Here is a 23996-nt window from a genome sequence, read left to right on the forward strand (position 1 = left end):
GGGAACTCTGACGGCTTCATTTCTTTCATGATGAAAAACCGAAATGTTCCGGTTTCAGCCGAGAGGCGAAATATCAAATATCGGGTCACCTTCGGACGTGATCGGAATGGAAGGACGGTGTCTCATCCAATAATATTAATTGTCCCGGAGTTCCGAAAGGATCAAAGTTTTCGACGAGAGTTATGGAGACTTGTCACTCAGAGACAAGTATGGAATTTCGAAGTACCCCGAACTTACGGGGTTCATTTTCTTGGAAGGGCCAAGAATGTCAGGATTAGTAAGATTCTGATCAATGTGGGATGATTCCAGCAGGATTGATCAATGCCGGAATTTGAATGTTCTGGAAATGTGAACTAAGTTGAATTTTGAAGTCCAAACTACCTCTTTTCAAATTTCAACTGCGGGATTATATTTAGGAATATGCTGGAATATTTTTTTGTAGAATTTTGCTGCACTACCCGCCTATGGCGAACAACTTGTTTGTTCAGATTATTGACTTTTTAGGCTGTTAAATACTAATATATAATGCATGATTTTTTGAAAAAAAATATCTCATTGTTATTTGATCCCGTCACCCTCCACGTGGGAACCGCTGACGCAATCATTTTTACAAAGCGTCAATTGAATTAATTAGAATTGAAATTAGAGTTTAAAATATCATTATATATATATATATATAATGTGCCAAATTGATACATTATAAATTAAACAATACTCCAAATCAATTATAACAATTCTGCAATATAAGCCCACTTTTCGAACATATTTTTTAAGAAGCAGAAAAAAAGTATTTTGCCTGAATTTTTAATGGTAGAATTGTTCATGCAGCAGCCGTCCTGGTATTTTCTTTATCCCAATTTAAATATAATTCTAATACCGCTGTTATAATCTGTCGGCGCTTTCTACAAATTTTTATCAAAAAGCATTTAACCCTTTAAAGAGCCATTTTTTTCTAGTCATATTATGTTAAAATATTTTTAGGCTTGAAATTAGAATAAGAAAAGGGATTCCTTTAGCTTATTAGATAAATTTAATTTTAATTAATTAATTTGGTTAATTAATAATTAGGTAACTAATCAAGACACATCATTTTGTCTGAGATAAAGAACTGAAGCATCTTAAGTTTTTGATTTACTAAAAAAAATTGTCAGAACTTATGCCAACCTACATAATTTCATACAAATATTGATAAATTTGGTGGGGAGCATACTTCCCACGGCCCTAGAAAGGGTTAAAAAAAGATTTCCAAACATTTACCTTTGGAATAGTTATGTGAAATTTATAAATGGAAATAAAAACATGTAGCCAAAATGGCAAACGATGCACTGAAGGGTTAAAATGTGTATATTCTAAAAAATAAAAGTGAATGTGAAGATCCTATTTCGGAATGAATGACCAAAAATCTTGACATTATTTTAGGATTAAACTTAATATAAGGAAAAGGTTGCGATTGAATGTTTTGACGAATGAGATGCATTTCATTACATTAAAAATTAAGTGTTGTAAATTGTGTATTACAATTAAAAAATGTATCAAAAATTTAAAAAAAAAAACATTATAAAGAAATAACATTTGTATCATTAAAAGAAAAGTTTTTTTTTTTTTTTTGAATTTTAAGATAATGCAAAAATTATTTTTATGTGATAATAGTTGTGGATGTTATGACCATCGGTTTCCATAGATAGATTCTTTTCCAGACGCGTTCTTATCAATCGATTGAAACAAAAATTTAGCACAGGATTACAATTGTAGTCACAAAATCCCAACCACATTTGATATATTTAAGTTTTTGAGCTATAAAGTTTACATTATCCTGACAGTCAACCCCTTGTTAAATATGGCTCAAAATTTGACAGGTGTCTCTACAATATAGATATTAAATCTGTGTACCGAATTTTATTTAATGAGTTCTCTGTTATTTTATTTATTTAGCTTTCTGTATTAGCTGTTAATATTAGAGAATGTTAGCTATCAATTTATATTCGAATAGTTGGACAGACAGACTTCCTCTGAGTGGATTTTGCGCAACATTGGATAGAAATCTACAAATTCGGGGTAAAGACAGTATACCAAATTTCATCCGTCTAGCTCAAATCGTTTTTGAGTGATTTTAATCACAGACAGATAGATTTACGCCTTCCAAAAAATGTGTTTCTCGACCTCGGAGAAATCTAAAGCGTAGAGATTCGTCAAAATTTGAATATTTGAGTTTATATGAGTATATATGAGTTTGAATATTCTAACGATCACAATACTTCTTCTATACTTCATATACGGGAAAGTAAAAGCATCAGCAAAACCAAAAATATACTAAGATGTTAAAAAAAATTGGAAAACAATGTAGATTTTTTGGCTAAACAAAGTTATAAAGCAAAAGTTTGGAAGCTAATCAATTGATTTGCTTAAAATTTTGTGGATAGCTTAATAAATATATTTCCTAATTCCTGGACACAAAAAAGAAAGATACCATCTATCCAGTCTTGAAATATTGTGGTTCGACTGATAAATAATATGAAATTTTCAATTTTTTTTCGCATTGTGATGAAATAAAATAACTTATACAGTAGACTCCCGATTATCCGCGAGCGGGTTATCCGCGGTGCGGATTATCCGCGCCTGCCACACAAAGTTTTTTTTTTTTTTTTTGACTGTTTTTTTCAAAAAGGTGCAGTTTTACAGTTATGCTTTTGTAATTACATAATACATTACAGTATTAAAACAGTACATATGTATTAATTTTTCTGTGCATCCTTGACGCCTCTCGTAAGTACAAAGCACTTTTCTGTTTTCATTAACAAAATGCAATTTAGGTTAGTTGTGAGTGATATACTAAAATATTAAGCGCTAGTTAAACATTTCCTGCTGTTTATTTTACGTTTTATTGTACATAAAACGATTTTTTAAAGTTGAAATGACTGTTTTCTTTTTTGCTATACCCATTTTTAGCTTTTTTCGGATTATCCGCGATTTTTGTTATCCGCGGCGGCCGCGCCACCCAATTCCGCGGATAATCGGGAGTGTACTGTATTTATAAATGAATATATGACTTATTCTCTAATTCCGGAACTGCAGAACGTATTCAGAAATTATTATACCACATTTCTACAAAAAATTTGCATTAGATTTTAATTTGCGATGTTTTGCATTAAGAAATTCTACCTATATTTTGAGGGAAGAGCATTTAAAGATGTAAAATATTATTAAAGCATGAAATGAAATGAAAATTAAATTTAAGGTCACTAAATATATTCGAAACCAAATTCAAACGGCTTTATGAAATAGAATATTCAGAAATTATGAATAATGAATAAAATATATTTGATATTTTTTTTTCTCCAAAAATCGATTTTTGAATGTAATTACTTATCTTCAGACACTGAAAAATAATGTTCAAAACTCAAGACTAGTTACTATCAGCAGCCATTGAGAAAGAAGATGCTTAAATACTTACTGATGCACTCAGTGAACTTCGCTCTTCGATCTGCATTATAGACTATGGCTAGATAATAAAGACTAGGTTAGACTACGGCTAAAGACTATGGCTAGATAATAAAGACTAGGTTAGACTACGGCTAAAGACTATGGCTAGATAATAAAGACTAGGTTAGACTACGGCTAAAGACTATGGCTAGATAATAAAGACTAGGTTAGACTACGGCTAAAGACTATGGCTAGATAATAAAGACTAGGTTAGACTACGGCTAAAGACTATGGCTAGATAATAAATTCGAACATTTTTGATAACTGACAAATTCTACATTTATATCAATTTATATAAGTTGTGGAATATTGGTGAAAGTGATTAATCATTTTGTAATAATTATTTGAAGTGTATGTAAATTTTTGGGATGCTATTTAATTATTCTTTACGTCATACCGGAAATTTCATTTTTTTTTCAAACTAAAAAGTAATGTCAGTGCATTTTATTTGTATATTACTACTCGTAAATATGAGATTTTCATTGCCTGTTAACCAATGAGGTCAATATAAGATTGATGACTATGTTAAAAAGGCGATTTTTGTGAAAATATAATTTTTTAAAAATATTTAATATTAAAATTTTAACAATTTCTTAAAAGCATTTAAATGTTGTTTCTAAATCTATTTCTTGGGGAAGTAACACGGATTTTTATATTTGTACATATTTATATATGTTTACACCTTTAAATGCTATTTTCCTAAATTGCAAACTTTGATTGAATTTTCTTACAAAAAATCGAATAAGTATTTTTTGATCAAATTTTTTACAATAATTCCTCAATATTTTCTGCAGTTCTTGAACTGTAATTTATTCTTTTAGAATATTCTATAGTTGTTTTAATGTTTGACAATGGGAAAAAAAAATGGAAAATTTCAGTTCATATATCTATTGAACTCCAAATTTATGAGTGGATAGAAATGCTTATTTTTAATTTCTGGAACAAAAAAAAACAAAAAAAATATTTTTAAAGCTATCTGCAAAATTTTAAGCAAACCATATGATAAATCTCTAAACTAAAAAATTCTTACTTTTGAAAAAAAAAAAAAAAAAAAAAATCCAACTTTAAAAAAAACTTTTGACATTTAACTAGTATATTTTTGGTTTCATAGATTTTTTTCTATTGTTTTTATGCTAAACATTCAAAAATATAATTATTTTAGAGAGTTTTTTTTTTTTAAATTCAATCCAAACATAGTCGCCAACCTTAAAAGTGCAGATTTTCTTTTAAAATTTCATTTAACAAAAAATTTCATACACTGACAACTACCAATTTTTATCACTGAATCAAAGAGTCATATTAAGTAAATTCAAGATATGTATTAATAATTTTTAATTCATTATTTATATTTGATAAAGATAAAAATTTTAGTCTTCTAATTTAAACCAAATTATTTGTACTGAATTCTGAAAAAATAGTTTTATAGGTCTAATTATTTATTGCAAATTTTAATTATTAATCCATATAAAATAATAAAAATAAGCTATTTGTATTCTATAATATTCTACATCAATATACTTTTATTGTCAACTGTGCATCTCTATGAAATAAAACAAGAAGGATATCTTAAAATATCAAAATAGAACTCTTATTCTTCATGTGATAACATTTTATTTTTTGAAAGAAACTTGCAACTCTTTTCACAAACTTCTAAAGGGCTTCCAGTATATTAAAGCAAGCAATTACAGTTCTTCATAGCTCCCCAGAATGCTTTTGATACCAAGTAACGTCCTTCAATTCTTGCAACCTACGCAGAAAATATATTTCTACGGACGAAGAAACGACTTTTTCAAAAAACGTTAATATGCCCGAAGAAGTACGACTTACGGTTGTTAAATCGGTAAAAATCCGAGAGAAAATGTCATTCGACGGAGAAAGAAACTTAATAAAACTGACAACTTTTTTCTTTCGCTTTCTTACCTTTTTTCCCCTTCTCTTTTCTTCTTTTAGAATGGTTTTTGTGCGTTATTTTAGTACTATTCAATGGCAACGGTAAGAACTGCAGACGACAATTTCTTCTCGTCTGGAACAAGAAAATTACGCATTCTCTTTCGGTCTTCGCTCTTAGTTCATTGTTTTTATCACCTTTGGTTACTATTTGGATGCCATTCTAGAATGTTATGTTTTTCTACTTTTTTTCCTTTAATTTTTAGAAAGTACTCTTTTTTCCTCCCTTCTTTTGCTTTGAAAAAAAAAAATCCTGATATTTTAAGAATAGGAAATGTATACAGAATTTATTCAACTCTATGATTTTTAAACGATAAACTACGAAATTTTTAAAATCCAAACAACAAAAGATATTGCATAGATTATTTATATTTTGCATTGATTATTGTATAAATTGTTCCTTTTCGTATAATTTTGTAAAAAACAATTATGAATTATAATAGTAATAGTAGTTAATAAAATAGCAGTTAATAAAAATTATTAATTATAGTTTCATGTTTTTTTTTAAATATACATTTTTAAATATACATAAATTTAAGTTGCTGATGGTGACCAACTATAGACAAACCGTATTAGTAAAATCAATTAATGTAAGTAAGATAGTCAATTAATATTACTATTGGTCAGCAAAATCTGCCCAGTTGTAAGTTTTTGAGGTTTTACTAAGTAATGCAATATTCCTCGAAATTTTAAGATAAGGAGAGTAGGGGGGGGGGGGGTATGCGACCATTGATAACTTATCAAAAATCAGTGAGAAGTCTCCGGTATAGTGGTTGATTCTCGTCACCTTGGTTTGTACAGAAATAGTATAGGGAGTAGCAGGCCTTATCTCCCATGACCCACGGGAAATAAGGTTTCAATTTTTATATTTATTTATTCCTCCGAGATAGTGTTGAATTGAAATGGATGAAATGCAAAATCAAGTTTAGGATATAAATTTATTGAAGACAAGTTTAGTTCATTTATTATCTTTTATACAAGCTTAATGATTGAATCTGTTAATGTTAAGCCTATTTGTTATACTAGCTGCTTTTAAAAGAAAACAAACCAGTTAATTAATTCCTTCCAGCGTTCTTCCTATTTCTTAAATTTAAATTCTATAATATGTTTTTCATTGTTAATTTTTTTTTTTTGCATTTTAATGATAAAAATATTAGAAGCTCAGCTTTATACCAGTAAAGTCTTTTCTTGATGTTCTGCTTAAATAACAAATTGTAATTGCGATTTAATTTTTCAATATATTATTTGTTCACCCAATGATGTAGCGTTGGTTAAGATTGAAAATTAAATAAGAGTAAACAACTACAATCTTTTTATACAAACTCTCTATTTCTTTACATCAAAAACCGAAATGATATTTAGACTATCATGTGTTTATAATAGTCCTGCCAGGAGTCTTATTTATTCGACTGTTATTAACTTATTCATAATTTTGGTAAAAAAATTCTGTTGAAAAAAGTTCTTTTTAGAATTTTTTCATCAATGAACCTTTAGGTTTAACACAGTTATTTAGTTAAATAAAATTTTTTAGAGTTATATCTGTTCTCTCTTAATATTAAGAATTTTCAATCATTACCGAGTTTTATTTTTGAAGCTAAAATGTAAATTAATATCGCTATGAATAGCTATAAACTTAGTAATTTATATTTTTTGTTTTAATTAAATACTTTAATTATTGGTAAATAAAATCTAACATTTCTTTAAAAAAAAAGAAAGAAAGTTGCCATATAAATACTCAATTCCGGCTTGCCAAGGAAATTATGAAGAAAATAAAGTCATCATTTTGGATATCTTGTTGATGAGGCTTTAAGAGAGAAATGACTGCGCGCCTTTAAAAAAAAATTACCATTACAAAGAACTCTAAGGTTAACTATAATTAGAATTGATAATTACTATATTTAAATATTTTGAATTATTTTTGGGTGTAAAATATTTTAATATGTGTTCATTTAGTCTTAATATTTGTGAAATGTATTTATACAGTTAAAGACGAGTAAAATTGTGAATTGTGCAGCTTAAGAATACCGCAATTTTAGTCGTCATTTTTATCATGTGAGAACATGATGTTGTTTTAGCTTAAGATTTCGAAGCCACAAAATGCGAAGGCAACAAATTGTTGAAGCCTCAAAATGCGTAGGCAACAAATTGGAAATTTATCGCTTTTATCATCCCGATGAAACCCTGCAAAGCACCATAGTAATCCTATGGATTTATTAAAGACCCCCTTCCCCCTTCTCATTGAATCCTCTACTACGCATGCGCAGATTATTTTCGTTATAAAAGTAGATGTTTCAATTTTGTATCTAAAATTTATAATCTAATTCGTTGATTAATTATTAATCAATCAAACTAAAGTGCAAATCTAAAATTAATCAATTAGGCAAAATAATTTCTTTTTTTTAAAAACAATCTCATTTCCAAAAAATATACCTTGATTAGAAATAAAAGGGAGGGGAAAAAAGAAGTTTTAAAGGAATAAAAATAGCAAAGAATGTTATAAGAATGAAACATGAGTGATTTTTTTTACTTACTTAAAACTTTTGAAAAGAACATTTGAGTAAGAATGTGAAACTGCAGGAAATTGTTGGAAATTTGGCATTAGTGTTACATATATATTAAATGCAATAAACAAATATACACTTTTCAAATTTATCTTCCCTTTTATTACCATTTAACACACAGCCAAGAGCTTAACACAAACAATTTATAAACAAATTACAAATATACATTTTAGTAGCAACCAACAAATTTTCAATAACAGGCAGGATTTCAATAGTTTTGTAGCAATGTAATATAAAACACAATAGCAAATTAACCAACATAGCACATTAAAAAAATGGAATACTGAGAGTAAAATGCATTAAATAAATACATACTTATATGAATTAAAAAATTAAGAAGGAAGGACAGAGAATAAAATGAACTGTAAAAAAAACAACTTTATTCATTGTACTGAGGGTTGCCAAATATCTAAAGGATAATAAAGGAATAAAAGGATAACGGACTGTAAAAATTATGTATCATGTTTAATTTTCCAATCATTATATCAATTATTAAAACATAGATAGTTGGAATTGATTTGCCAATGCAATGATTGTTTAAAATGAATAGCATTAAAATACAAACTACAAAAAAAGAATAAATAAATAATGAAATCTTAGTTTTAATGTAATTGCTCGACAATGTAGTTGTGTTTAAGTAAATTTTTTCTCAATAAGCATCATATTTAAAACTAACCAAAATTCAGCCACCAAAAATGTTGTCAAATTCATTACTGTTGCCTTCTATCAGCACTTTAAGCTTTAAAGCAAACTATTACCAAAACTCAATTGTTCATAGAATTGTCTTTCACCTTTCCCTTCCATTTTAATCCTTCATAACCTGCAATAATTGTAATTGTAGCCCTACAATGCTTATAATAAATTATTTGTATAAAATGAGATTACTTGATTGATTCCATTCCTTCCCTCTTATGTACAGGGTGGTGGGTGCAAAAGTCAAGAAAAACTTTTTTTTAAAAAAATCAATGATTTATTAATGAAAGAGATTTGTAATGCTGAAAAAAGCTCAGACCCTTGTCTGACAGACATGCTCCTGAATAGGTGACGATACTATGAATATTTGTTTGCTGCTATTTCAATCAATATTTAATCATCTGTTTTCATACTCTTACATTGTTCTACAATTGTTTAGTAGTTTAAAATTCTAAATTATACCTTTGATAAATTTCGATTTCATAATTAAAAATATCTGGTTCCACTACAATCTTTTCTCTGTAAACGGCATCATTTTATCTTCATTCATTTATGACTATTGGCTTTTAAAGTAGTTCCTGCATGTATGTGGCTTTATAATTATCTTATATATAATATTTCACCGAGTTAAAAAAAAATGTATTTTAATGCCAATATTTTCTTCATTAAAACAATTTTTATTGCAATAATCAACAATTTATTTCCATCTTTTTCTGATACAAGAAGATAATTTTTGTCTAAGTAAAAATATGACAATTTGTATTTGAATTTAGTTTGAATCGGAACATGTGGCAACCCTTGTTGTGCTACACCAAACATTTGCATGCTACAGTGCACGTAGAACAGCAAAACACATCAATTCTAACATTCACAATTCTAGAAGTAAATGCATTTGTAACTTACTAATACGACAGAATGTCATGCAAAGAGGAAAATTTTAAAAACATTCAACTACTAATACAAAGTTTGCAAAATTTCATAAATATCATACATAATTTTGGCACAAAGTTTATTATTTTAAATATATTAAAAGGAAGGAACATATAATATGGAAGTACAAAGAGAAAATATCTATGATGAATCAAAACACAATAATAGGCATTCAAAAATATTTCAACATATAAAATAAGTCATTTTCAAACAGCTTTCAATTGTTTGATTCACAATTACCAAAATTAAATTTTGTTTAATATTTTAGCAATCCATTTTTGTTCAAAATCTGTTTTAGTAACCTTACACCGTTCTGTTTATAGTGTTATGCAAGAGAGTTTTAGAGCTTACCCATATCATTGCCATTTTCATGTTATAAAAGAAATACTACAGGTCATAAATATCTAGAATTGAAATAATTTGAATCTGTGGGCAGATGACAAGGCTGATACCTGAACCCCCCCCCCAGCCCTTTTGCAAATTTCATTATTGTATAATAATGAAGTAATGGAGGATTTCCAATTAGGCAATTGCCTAGGATGATTAGTTTGATAAGTGGCCACAAGCAGGTCATTTAAAACTTTATTTTAATAGTTGACAAATTAATAACAAAATGTAAACTTGTGTAAAATGCAAATTCTATGATTGATAATCACCAAATTGTTTCAATAATATTGTGTAAAAATGTGGAAGCAAGGCAATTAATTGGGTGTCATAATCGATAAATAAAAAAAAAAATGTTAAATTCACTTAATAATTAATCACAATAATAATCATCATAATCAAGTTAACCCTTTAAATGGCCATTTTTTTTTCTAGTCATATTATGTTAAAATTTCTTTAGGCTTAAAATTAGAATAAGAAAAGGGAATCATTTAGATTATTAGATAAATTTAATTTGATTAATTAATTAATAATTAAGTAACAAATCAAGACACATCATTTTGTGTGAGATAAAGAACCGAAACATCTAAGTTTCTGTCTTTCTAAAAAAATTTGTCAGAACTTATGCCAACCTACATAAATTCATACAAAGATTGATAAATTTGGTGAGAAGCATACTTCCCATGGCCTTAGAAAGGGTTAAATAAAATAATAAATCATTAACATGTTAAAAATGTGTCTGAATTGCAAAACTAAACTGATCATGCTATTAAAAGAAGGACCTTATAATGGTTCCTTGGGGTTCAAAATACCTAAATCAACATTGAAAAGAAGGAGGTTTAATCCAAATAGATTTGTTAATCACTAAAGCAAGTATAGAAGATGGACCTTAATTAGAACCGAATACTGACTATAAGGATGCACTGACAGAAGACAAGCATGCTTGAATATATTTTTATTGGTCTGCAAGCACAATGGTTTTTTGCAAAAATTAAAGTACTCAAGTTTTAAAGGTTATTTAAAAAGTTTTAAAGTTATAATTATTATTAAGAGAGGACAGCCAAATAAATAATCTATGGGAAGGGGGTGGTATCATTTCAATTTTAAGTTCTATTTACAATATCCATATCAAAATTAGTAAGATTGTAAAGAATGAAAAAAAAAAAAAAATATAACAACTATTTAAGTAAGAAAATTGTAACAGCTGAAACATGTTATCTACAAAATAAATATGGAAGCTAAATATTTTGCCAACAAATGCATAAATCACAGGGTTTTTGTTTTGTTTCGCATTCAACATTTAAGAACTTTTGATAAAAATAGATAATGTATATCCATGCTCGCACAATGAATGTCATATTCTGCACTATCTGTATAACAAACCAATTATGCTTGAAATGCAAACATACTCTATTACATACAAAAATATATAAAGAACATAAAAAAATACTAATAAATACCTAATACTGAAACACGATCAAACATTTTTGAGAAAAGGAAAATACAGATAGATATTTCAACAATTTGAAAATTTCTCTAGAACAGCATCATAGTCAAAACCATCATGTTCTTATCTTTTCAACAACTGATATGAATAGCATTTTAAATCAATTTTCAACAATTCTTTATTAGAATAACTTTCAACACTTTTATTACCTCACAATTGTTAATTTAAAAAAAAGTCAGATTTTAGATTTCAAACTCTGAAATGATCATTATAACGTTTCCAAAATTTTGTCTAAAGTTATAATTGTCATTACTATCTTTCTTGAAAGCTTCAAAATATATTACTATGCTTGAAAAGTTCCAGAACCTTTTTTTAATTAGGGAGGGAATGAGTATGGATAGAACCTGTTTATTTTATTTACTTCCGATTAATTATCCTAAAAAAGTAAATATTTTTACCATTTTTAATATATAAAGATATAAATGTAGATTACATTCTTATCACTTCCACCAGTATTTTAGTTGGAACTTGAGAATTATCATCTTTCAGCAAATTAATCATTTGTAACAAAAGTCACATGAGCCAAGATTAAGAAAATAAAATTGCTATGGAAATATCTTTATGTAACTTTACACCAAGAGAAACCTATGACCAAGTGCCTTATCTTAATAAAGCAAGCACGACAGGAAGTTTTAAATGTCTGTTATCAAAAGATTAAATTGATGCATTGTACATATTTGATCCAAATAAAATGTTATGACTAGTCGATGATCTGATATCCTTTGCTTGTTCTGCAGGAAATGATCTAATTCATTCATGTTTATAAAATATTTAACAAGTTCTGAAAATTTTTGAAGCATAGCGGTGTAATAATAATAAAAGAAAGAATAAAATTTTGAAAAAATCTCCAGCAAATGAACATTTTACTTATTCTGAATTTCGAAGAAAATTAAACATTATATACAGAAACAAAGACAAAAAAATTGGATTCCATTGTTTAGATTAAAATTGATAACAATTTTTTTTTTTTTTTGAGTTATGTGTTCATAACTAAAATGCTTCACGTTCTAAACATTGAATTACTAATTCATAACAGAAACAATTATTCATACCAAAAATAAAATAGTTAAAACAAATGAAATCTGAATTTTTAGTGTAAAAAAGCAATAGCAAAAACTGTGAAATTAAGAGAAATATACATATTAAAATATTTAGTTCTGTTTAAAAATTTGTTTAGCAGAATAGATAAATTTGGTTTGGATGTATTATCGCATGAATCAATAAACATTAGTAAAAAATATATAAATATTACCACAAATACTAATAAATCATCTAGAGATATTTTTTCAATCGATAACTTTTAAATATTCTACTATGAAAATACTACCTAAAATAAAATAAAATAAACATAGTAAAAATCAGCAAAGACACTGTTCTTCAATAGAAAAGATTAAATTTGACCTCTGATTTATTTTTTATAAAAAAATTACAAATTCAAAATTATATTTCATTACTCATATGTATAAATAATAATTCACATATTATATTAAATAAAATATCATTTTTTTTTCAATACATACAGAAATAGATATCAAAATACAGGAAAGATTTAAATTTTTTTGGCACATACTATTTACTAGTGAAAGCAAATTTGAGCCAAAAGGTAAGTTATATTCATAAATAATTTAATTGAGTTTAAATCCAAATATACCTATATTCTGATATAAAAATGTAATATACATTAAAAAGAAATGTACTATAACTTAGAATACTATCCAATCAAATTATGATTGTACCAATTAAAAAAATTATTAAACTGTATTAAAAAATTATATTTCTAAAATATAAATACAAACTAATTTATAATAAATTTGCAAAAACAAGAAATCATTTTCACTAGACTAACTGCAAGTCAAATACAACACACAGTCTAAACATTCATAATAGCAAACATCTCTATTGTAATAATGTTACGAGACCATTGGCAACATTTCTAAAATATCAATAAAATATGCAATATCTGTATAAGTGGAGGGATTTTAACTGCTATAAAGAATAGACTGCTTGTTCAGGAAAATACTATATACAATTGTTAACAGTTAATAAAATATAATCAGTAACTCAACAAAATGCTAATATTACACAAATGAAGTTTTGGAATAATAATTATAAAGTTGTAACCAGTGGCATAACTATAAGGTAGGTGGATGGTCTGGCAAAATAAACAAAACTCAAGGGTATGGCAAGAATCTAACTCGAGGAGTTATAATTACATAGATATGAACATATCATTTTTTTTTCTTTTTTGATCTGAAAACTGAATTTTAAAGAAGTAACAGCTGAAATGAGATAAATAATTTTAAATTATTTGTAAAATAAAGTTACTTTACAAAAAAGTCAAAAATGCAAATAAATATTCAATTATTTCCTTACTCCTTTGAAATCACAAAATCCTTAAAATCAACTAAAAGAGTCAATAAGCACCTCAAAAACTAAAGTATCTTTACAATTCATGATAGTGATGAGTTTAATTTGTTAAGGGGGCCTGTCCCAAATGTTTGCCAAGGCCCTTATACAATTTAGTTACACCACTGGCTGCAATATAGTCCGGAAAAAAAAAATGAACTGCTTGATGCTAATAAAGTAAATGCAATCCTATGAAATTCATTATTTGTTACAAATAAGCAAATAAACTATGTTAATATAAAAGACCTATTTAACAATATGTACATACTTTAAACATTTTACTATCAAGGAAGTCTACGACCCATGTTAAAAAAATAAAAATGCTATATATACAATTTTTTTTAATACTGGATCATCCATTTGCTCATTTCATCTTATACACACTCGTCTGTATGGTGAGAATGTTTCCAAGCTGACAGTCTTTTTGACACCTTTTTCGGCAATTTGTGATATGTATCCGTACATCTGGCTCTGGATGAAAGTTTCTTCTTCTTCAGCGAGCTTCTCGATGAAAGCTTTGTTATTGAAGGGACCCAAAAGACCACCAAATTCAGAAGGAAGGATATCAGTAGGTATGTGAGAATGCAGAGTTTTCATGTTACTTCCATGAGTATAAATCTAGAAGAAAAATCTTAAATCAATAAATAGAATAAAAATGTTAACAAAAAAAAATTCATTAAAGAGGAAGAGGATTAAACAGTAGAGCTTAAAATCTTTTTTCCATTACAAAATATTAATCTTTGGCATAAATTTTGGATTTTAAGCAAATGAAATGAAATCATATGAAACTTGGCAAGATTTATGACAATTAATAACAACTGAAAATCAAATTTGTGTTTTAGATGCGTTTTTCCCAACTCGCAAACCACAATCTGACAGAGAACTAAAATTGTAGTAAAAAATAATCCCATATCAAATTTTATATATTTAAATCATTGTATTTTTTTAATTACATTTACATGCCTCTGAAGATACAGATAGACAGAACAATCAATCCCTTGTTGGATTTGACTCAAAATTTGACAGATATATATACACACTATAGGTACTAAATCTGTGTACCAAATTTAATCCATCTATCTATCTTCCCTTTGTAGCTATCAAGTAAACTTATATTTGAATAGATGGCCAGATAGATTTTATCAGAATAGATTTTGCTCAAAATTTGATATAAACCTACAAATTTGAAATACAGACCATGTACCAAATTTCCCACATTTAGCTCAAAATGTTTTAGAGTCACCTTTGTCACAGAGATAGCATAAAACTAAAAACATGTTTTTCAAATTGAAGATGGTCTAAAATGTGGAGATTCAACAAAATCTCGAGTTCACATTTTTTGACAATTGCAATATTTTCCCTATATTTTATATACAAGGAAGAAAAATTGCAAGTATGTATGACAGTACTATAAATTCATCCATGGATTGATACTACTACCATCACTTTTCTTAGAAAATGGAATAGTGCTTACCTCTCCAAACTAGAAAAACATCAAACACTTATATTGAATTTTCAAAATCACACTTTAACATAATACCAAATTCCTCATCTAATCAGTTACACTCAATGGTGGTTTCTTCTCATGAAATAAGATGGTTTCATAATTCCTTCCTTACTTCTTATTAGTTATTCTCAGCTCAGAAGTAATAAAAAAATTCACCACTGACATCACTTGAGATTTAATGTTCATGAAATAGTTCAAGTCAATCTTAGTGATTCTAAAAGTTCTGCATCTTTTCATGTTGTGTGTCAAAATGTGACATAAAGTGCAATTATTTTTCTTTTTGCAAAATAAAATACTCCCCTTTTTTATTTAATATCATCATCTAAGACATTAAATGAATTCTATTTTAAAAAGGTAATAAATAGCATCAACACTAAGACTAGAGAAGACTCTTAATAAGTTCCTGCAGTTAATGGATGAGGATTAATAGAGCTATAAAGGTTCGAAACTTTTAGTTGCAAAGGTTGTTACCCTCACATAAACAAAGGATTCTAAGCAATATTATATATAAATAAATATATACTCAATAAAGGCTTCAATTATTTTCTAAAACTTTGGATGGTGAATTTTTTTCTCAAGTTTTGATGGACATGCGAGTAGTGAGCAATAAATGTAATGCCATCTTTTACTGCATCTGAAACATTAACGAACAATCTCAAAACAATACCTTATAATGATAATCCTCTCCCCCAACCGATTTTGTGATCTCTTGAAAACTGCACAGATATATCAAATTTTACAGCACATGCACACACAGAGATATACAGTATAATTTTGGCAGTTACATAGCCAAAAGGAAGAGATTTTTTTAAAAAAATGACAGAATTTTTCCCTTGTGTTTTTTTTAATGAAATTCCAACATCAATCTATTTGACACATGTTGACTTAGGAAAAGGCATTTTAGATATCTTTGAAATAGCTTAAAAGTCAGGATAGAAGAAGGAATTATCAGACAAAATGAGTCTGCACTCTTGTCTATTTAGTTACGAAGAAAAATTTTAAAAGAATTATAATAAAAAATGCATTTTAAAGAAAAACAGATATGTGAGAAAAACGGGACTTAAAGCTGAGAAAGATTGAATACACAAGTTTATATCTCTGTATAACATAATATAGCTATTAAGGCAGATATAATACACCTTAAGTACAGCTGACCATTGCAACACTCAACTACCTAACACTATGGTTATAGTATCACATAACAAATTGAAGATCTTATATTTATGAATAGATTCATCAAATTATAATTCTGACAGTTTAGCATTGATTATTGGATGTTTTAGAAATGCACAAGTCAAAGTTTTTATTATTTTTTTTATAGTTGTTAAGGCTGAGGGGAAAGAAAAAATTAAAAGTTCCTAAACCAAATATTAATATAGTTTTAAAATAAATTTAAATAAAAATACAATAATATAAATAAAATTGTTATTACTACTTGTATTATCAAGTTTTGTTTTAATGGAAACCTAAAAATCCTCTCAGAAACAGACTCATCAAAGTGTTCTCAAGTAAACATCATTTTACTTTTTTCAATAATGTTGGCCATGAGCATAATTTGAATACAGAAATTGCATCTTTCTTAATCATTTCCTCACCTATTCACAACTGTTACCCAAATGTGCACATACAGAGTAGCTGTAGTATATAGTTTAACTACTGATGGCAAATTTGGTTTTAATTGGAAAATTAGACATTATATAATTCTTGGAATTTTAACTAGCTATATTTAGCCCCATGGAGGGGACCTAAATGCCCAAAATGGAGCTGAGAAGCATTCAGTACAGTATTTGATTCTCATTTCCCTGGTGGGTCAAGCAATGATGTAGAACTTATTACCAATACCCAAATTACAAGACATATCTCCTATTGAAGAGAGCATACGGCAGCTGTTGATTATTAGGACTCGACAATAATCCCCCCCCCAAATAAAGTAATTTTGCTGTGGTGATGATGGTTATTCAATTTACCCTAGACACTACAGCAGGACTGGTACAGGATTACCTTTTTATGAAGTAACCAGTTATCTTAAAAGCCATTGATTAGGAGATAAGATAAATTTCAAGATTAGAGTAAATGATGCAGGTTTTAAATAATAAATATGCAATTTATTTTCATAATAAATATAAAATGTTTGCAGTTTATGGAAATGCAAATGTAGGAACTATTTATACCAAAAGAACTTACTCTCTTCTTCAACTTCTCACTTATGAGAGGTTTCACTATAGTTAAAACAAGATCAAACAAAGCAGGCTCATTAACAATGTGCACAGCCTTGAATCGAGCAGGGAAGGAATCCTGTAATAAAGCAGAAAGAGTTTGTATAATCAGCATATATAATCACCCAATGCCATTTGTAATTCTGGGTACAGTTAAAAATATCCTTGCCTTTGTGGTTTGCATCATTATCAGATACTAAATTCCAATTTTCATTTTAGGTCTGTCTTAGGGAATTAAGAGAGTTTCTTTTTTTTAACTAATTTGATATGAACATTATATACATTTGATGATCGTTCTGATTTGCTATATCCTTCATGGACGAAATTGAAGGTTATTACTAATATTTTCTCTCAGAAATTGTTTTTAAATTTTGTAATTAGAATTGCACTTTTTGTTGTTAGAGGAGAACTAGGTGTTTCAATTTGATTTTAGTTTCAATTTGATTGTTTGTGAACATTACGAATAGAGAAGATCCCACAGCAAGGAAACCAAATGTTTAATGTTTCTACCTATATAAATTTAAAATTTATCAGAATTTTTTTTTCTAATTTCTTAACTACCTTACCAATGTGCTTGAGCATTTCTATAATAACTTTTCTTAGTTAATCTGTGACAATCTTTTTTTGTTAACAATATTTTGGATACTGATAAAAAGAATAACCAACCAATTACATAAGCACATTTTTTAGTTATTACAAGAATAGAAGGAAAGTTCTTATTAAAAAAATGTTTATGTTGGTATAATGTAGAAAAATTAATATTAAAAAATTAATTAAATTAAAAAAAAAAGTCTTATAAACATAAGACTTTTTTTTGTTTCTTTTCTTTTCTTTTTTTTTGCTGAGTGTTATGTATTGTTAAAATATCCATAGTTAACAATATAGTAAGCTAAGAATTCTCAAACTTTTAAACACTGCAATAAACTTTTTTGAAACCAAATCAACAGTAACAGATGCATTTATTAAAGCAGAATGCAGTGATTATGCTGACAAGAAATGAAAAGTCCAAAAAAAAATTAAGAAATAAATAATCAGTTATAAGGCGTTTAAAATAAAGCGCTGAACTTGAGCTACTCAAAAGAACATAATAAAAAATAAAGCAAATCTGTAACATCTTATGCAGTAAAAAAATTCACAAATGTAAATTTACACACATATATGTATAATAAACAAATGCAAAATCCCATAAATACTTTTATTTCTGAAATGACATCATTATAGGCAACCAAGTGGAAATTAGTAAATATTCAGCAGCTATTTTACAGAAACTCCACCTAACATATTGTTAAATGGATACTTTTATATTCAATTTTAGAACTGCGAATTCTGGGTAATTAAATTTAAAAAAAATCCTAAATTTATGGAACTTTAGAAAGCAGGACATAAAAATAAAGTTTCTTTATTAGTAACAGACTTTTTTTTTTTTTTTGCTGTTGTTGAATTGATTTTTTTTTTAAACAAACAAAGCAAGTTTATAAATCCAAATGAAATTTTGTGAAGGAAATTAATGCATTTATTATTCAATAAAATAAATGTTTTATCAAATAATAATGAACTTTTTTGAAATTAATATGTATGGAAACTAAACTGAATATTCATACAGAAAAGGAGTTTCTGATTAGGTAGGCAAAAGCATAGAAAGAAAAGGTAATTTAAATGAGTCTGCAGTTACGAGCAACAGATGACCAGACAGATGTACAGTATGTAAAAAGTTTGTTCTTTATATAGGAATATATTTTGCACATTAAAATTACACTTGTTTCGTTTCTTCATCTCTTATCAATCAACACAAATAACTTATTTGTAAATTGCACAATTTTTTTTTGTCAAGTTATTACCATATGTCTTAATGACGATTTTAAGCCATAGCATATTAAATTTTTATAAATTACAGAAAGATATATATATGTTCAAGAGCTTGCCAGACTCGTCATATACTTACTCAGAGATTGGGAACCCCTGCAGTAGCAATGGTCATTTGGCTTGCTGCCAAAAATATAGATTTTATTTAAGTTTCATCAAATTGCTTCTGTTTAACTAGATGTTCAAGTCCCAGCTAAGGCTTAATTCTCCACCCACAAAATATTCTTAAGTATCAAATTGTGATACACCTTAGAGCCATATTATTTTAATAGCTTTATACCTGCTAAATTTATTTTGTGAATGAATAGTCCTAATGGAGTCAAGTGCCATGGCACCATATTTTGATTCAAACTATAACTATCCAAGTAATCGATCTAAACTACCTGTTGTTATTCATAATATTATATGCATTTCTTTTCTTTTTTCTGTATATAAACTATACAAAATATAATCAACATCTTTTTTTTTTATTCTTAGCTTTTAACAATGGAAGAAAATATTTGAGGAAACAGTGAACACAGTTTTAATTTTATTACAACAATAAAAGTGTCATTGAAAATAAGCAATAAGTTATTTTAAATCTAGAAAAATTCAGAAATAAATTTCATGATAACTATAATGGTATCGATAAAAAGACAATTAGGATTCAAAATGATGCATTATTTTAATGCAAAAACATTTTTGAAAGTTACTGTGCAAAAAATACCATCAAAACTGTGCTTAATGTTAAATTAAAATCGTATTTACAATTTCAAATATGTGTTTTTTTATGTCAAATTTTATTGATCTAGGGAATATGACATGTGGATGACATAGGGATCTAGGGAATATGACATAAGCCTTAGTAGCACTAAAAGACAGGCACATTAATATCTACTATTAGTAGAGATAGAAAAGATTATGAAAGTGAGATAGCAAATTATGAAGAAACATATGTTCATAATTCAAGAATTCAGTACCCATTTTCTGATAAACCAAATCTATTAAATCTAAATTCCCACAGAGCACTTTTTGGCTTTGTAAAATAGCTCCTATAGCAGGTGACAAATTTCTATTACAAAGGAACACAAAAACTGATCACAAGATACGACAACTATTTCCATTTCAGTGGAAGGAATGTTGAAAAATAATCAATTGTCAATATACTTTTTCCCATAAATGTTTCTATGTAATTTATGCTTTATATTATATATATATATATATTGCAGGCAATGATGGATTAACTATTGCATCTAATTAATTTTTAATTGATATTCAAAATAGTATATATATATTATGCTTAATAGAGTATTGTTCGATTATTGTTCATTCAATAGATTAATTTCTGAAAGCATGACATTTGCCCAATTTATTATACAATATGTTACAATAACTATGAAGTTTTTAAGATAGATTTTACAAATATTTTATACAAAATCACAAAAGTAAGAGATGAGTATATATATTACGCTTCTGAACAACAAATTACTAATTTCCACAACATTTTATTTAAAATCATTCATTGTGACCAAGAAGGAGTTAACAAAAGAATATAAAAATTTAGCATAAATAAATAAAAAGGAAAGATGATGCAGTGCTTAAAGGATTTAATTCATTAACACCTGACAATTTAAAAGCTCAGATTTCAGTTAATTTTTTAAAGAATTAAATTGCAAATGTCCAAAATAAGAAAACTGCACAATAAAATTAAATTACAATGAATGTTTTTTTTTTTTTTTTTAATTTTGATTCAAAAGTGCTTTTTAGATAGGTTACAGGGAAAAAAATCAGTAAAAAATTATTTAAACAAATATATATATTTAAGTTTGTTTCATTATCCCAGAAATAAAAGCAATACATAAATAAATTAAAGATTGGCACTTTGACTATAAAATCTGGTTAACAGGCAATATATGCGAGCTGAAAATTGTTCGAGAATTGAGAGAAATTATATTTACATCTTAGACAATGAAAAAAGAAACAGCATGCATTTAACTTAGCCATGGAAGTAAATGTCTTATAAATAAAGTGCTGGATATTAAATGGTTAAAATATTAGATTTAATATTATAAGTTATCCAACTTTTCTGTGACATTAAAAATTTCTTAACACCTTAGACAGTTGGTTTTTTTTTTTAATACACATGTACCAATTACTTTTATAATTCTGAAATGAAATAATAAAGTAAAATAACTTTTATTTTAGACAGGAGATGTTATGTTATTATATATAATTTATGATAATTATTTATAAATACATTATATATAATAATTATATTATTATTATATATAATATATTTTAGACAGGAGATGTAATTTTTAATGTATTTTTTTAATCATTAAAAATTCTCAAAATGAAGTAAATGCCCTTTTGTGCAATACAGGATATTATTACTATTCTACTAATATAGTAGTAATCAAAATCAGGATGAAATTTTCCACTTCCAGCTAAAATTGGAACATCTCGTGGTTACTATGCTGACAGAAAAATACTGGATCCCATATATACTAACAATGCAAAGAGAACATAAGTTTAGAAATAATCAAACGATAACATACTTGCACTAACGACACCACCTTGAGAGCGTGACTAGGAGAAAAGTGTCGTACATGATGAAATCCCAGCGATTTCATGTCCAGTATAGCTACAACTCCATTTATCTGAGTTAAAGGGTCGTCAATTTGCTTTTCTAAACAGATCACATTGGCACGAAACAAGTCATCAGCTGAACATAGGGAAGGATCCCACAAACCTACAAGAAATCAACACTATTTAAGAAAAAAAGCTTATGATCTTAAATGCAAATATATATATATTAAAAGTTAAATACAACATAACTGTAATAAATTCGATAAAATTAAAGCACATTAAAACTTTATTGCTATTAATTGCTAATAATAATTTTATTAATAAAATTCCTAAGTCCCAAAGTGATCACATTAAATGGCAAGAATTCTATTTCTCTTTTCTTCATGTTACATTATTTTACAATATGATTCAAAAGACCTTAGACAAACTTAAATCAGGCATGCAAAAAAAAAATATATATATATATATATAATAATAATAATTTTGCAAAGAAGCATCTGGTTGAAACAACACTTCAGGATTCTACAGGTAAAGAAACAAATAGAGAGGAATAAATATGAGGGATATAGTTTATGTTCATCAAAAAAGAAATCTACAATACTCATATTAATATTAGATCATTTCAGTACATTGCTCAAGAAATATTTGCTACTAAACACATGGCTTTTCCTAAAGGAAACAATGATCAGCATAAAGCAATGAAACTTGAAGTTTTGTAACTTGATCAGTTCTGGAAGCAAAAGAGCTGGATATTATTTTTTTGTTGTTGTTTAAAATTGTTAATGCACCAAAAACATTCTACTAAATAACTAGAAAAAAATTTAAACTTAATAATATTTCAACAATTCAATTATTAACAAAAACAACTTTACAGTCATTTAAAACAACTACCCGAATGGAATCGCATGATATCCTTAAAACTTTAAAAATTAACCACTTAGTCATGATAAGAGTGAATATTCTTTGTATATAAGTCTAAAATTTTAAATGGTACAATTCAATTTTAATAGCGACAAAAAAAGTACCAAGATTTTTCTTCTTTTTTTCCCAAATTATAAAAATTTACTCAAGTACATAAATCACATGCTATATAGTTCGACGATTGAAATCAGCAAAATTTTGTTTTGACATTCTTTGGTTACCATTACAACCGACAAATACCTTTTAAACACGAGGCTATTATAGTTGTTCTAATATTAAATAAAAAATATTAATTTTTTTTTCTTAAAATATAATTTTAAATCATCAAGATTTTTTCTTAATTGCATATCAACAAAGATTTCAAATAAAATTATTGTTCCTTTATAAGTCTTCATTTATTTTTTGAAATAGAAAATTTGCTTCTGCGATGAAGCTATTTTTGAATATTATATAAAGCTAATGTTATTTAGTTTTTCCATTCTTTAATATTTATTGAAAAAAAATTCTGTTTAATTGTTTTAAATATATATAGATGTATAGATTTTAAGATTCCACAAATGGATATTGAAACAATGATAACTTCTGTATATTATTGCATTTCATTTAAATTCTGTCCAAATATCAATATTCTTTTGCTTGGAGTTCAAGACAATTTAGTCAGAAGTTAGAAAAGTCAAAAATAAATAAATAACTACATTTTATTTCAAATAATACATATACTTTTACTTTCTAAAAAAACCACATGAAATTTTGCAAATCCACAAAAATTCAAACACATGCTTCTCTCAAATGGGTTAAACCTTCTATCGTAAAAACTATTTATATAAGAAAGTTTATACAATGTGGTTATTTTAAATAGCATTACTAGTTTGACAAATGTAATTGCAAGCTAACAATGATGATATGACTAACTATGATTATGATTCCTTTATTGACCTTTAAAATGTGTCTTGGATTTCGTAACTGTATTGCTGTGTACATTATATAAGCTTTAATTAATTCTAAAATGAATC

The 23996-nt window shown here is 27.0% G+C and overlaps 1 protein-coding gene across 2 annotated transcripts in view; it reads right to left on the reverse strand.

Annotated features, from left to right (window-relative positions):
• Positions 1-13681: 13681 nt before the first annotated feature.
• Positions 13682-23996, reverse strand: part of LOC129975683 (alpha-tocopherol transfer protein-like) — a 44107-nt gene continuing 33792 nt past the window's right edge. Inside the window, exons 4-6 of one of the 2 annotated variants that reach the window (XM_056088809.1) lie at positions 22032-22225; positions 17600-17710; positions 13682-14526 (exon numbers count right to left, since the gene is read on the reverse strand). In XM_056088809.1, coding sequence (XP_055944784.1) covers positions 14278-14526; positions 17600-17710; positions 22032-22225 — 554 coding nt within the window. In that variant the 3' untranslated portion in view covers positions 13682-14277. The remainder of the gene's footprint in view (positions 14527-17599; positions 17711-22031; positions 22226-23996) is intronic. The other variant, XM_056088808.1, reaches the window with a different exon arrangement.

This window comes from Argiope bruennichi, chromosome 7 (genome assembly GCF_947563725.1).
Source record: "Argiope bruennichi chromosome 7, qqArgBrue1.1, whole genome shotgun sequence".
In the NCBI taxonomy this organism is placed as follows: domain Eukaryota; kingdom Metazoa; phylum Arthropoda; class Arachnida; order Araneae; family Araneidae; genus Argiope; species Argiope bruennichi.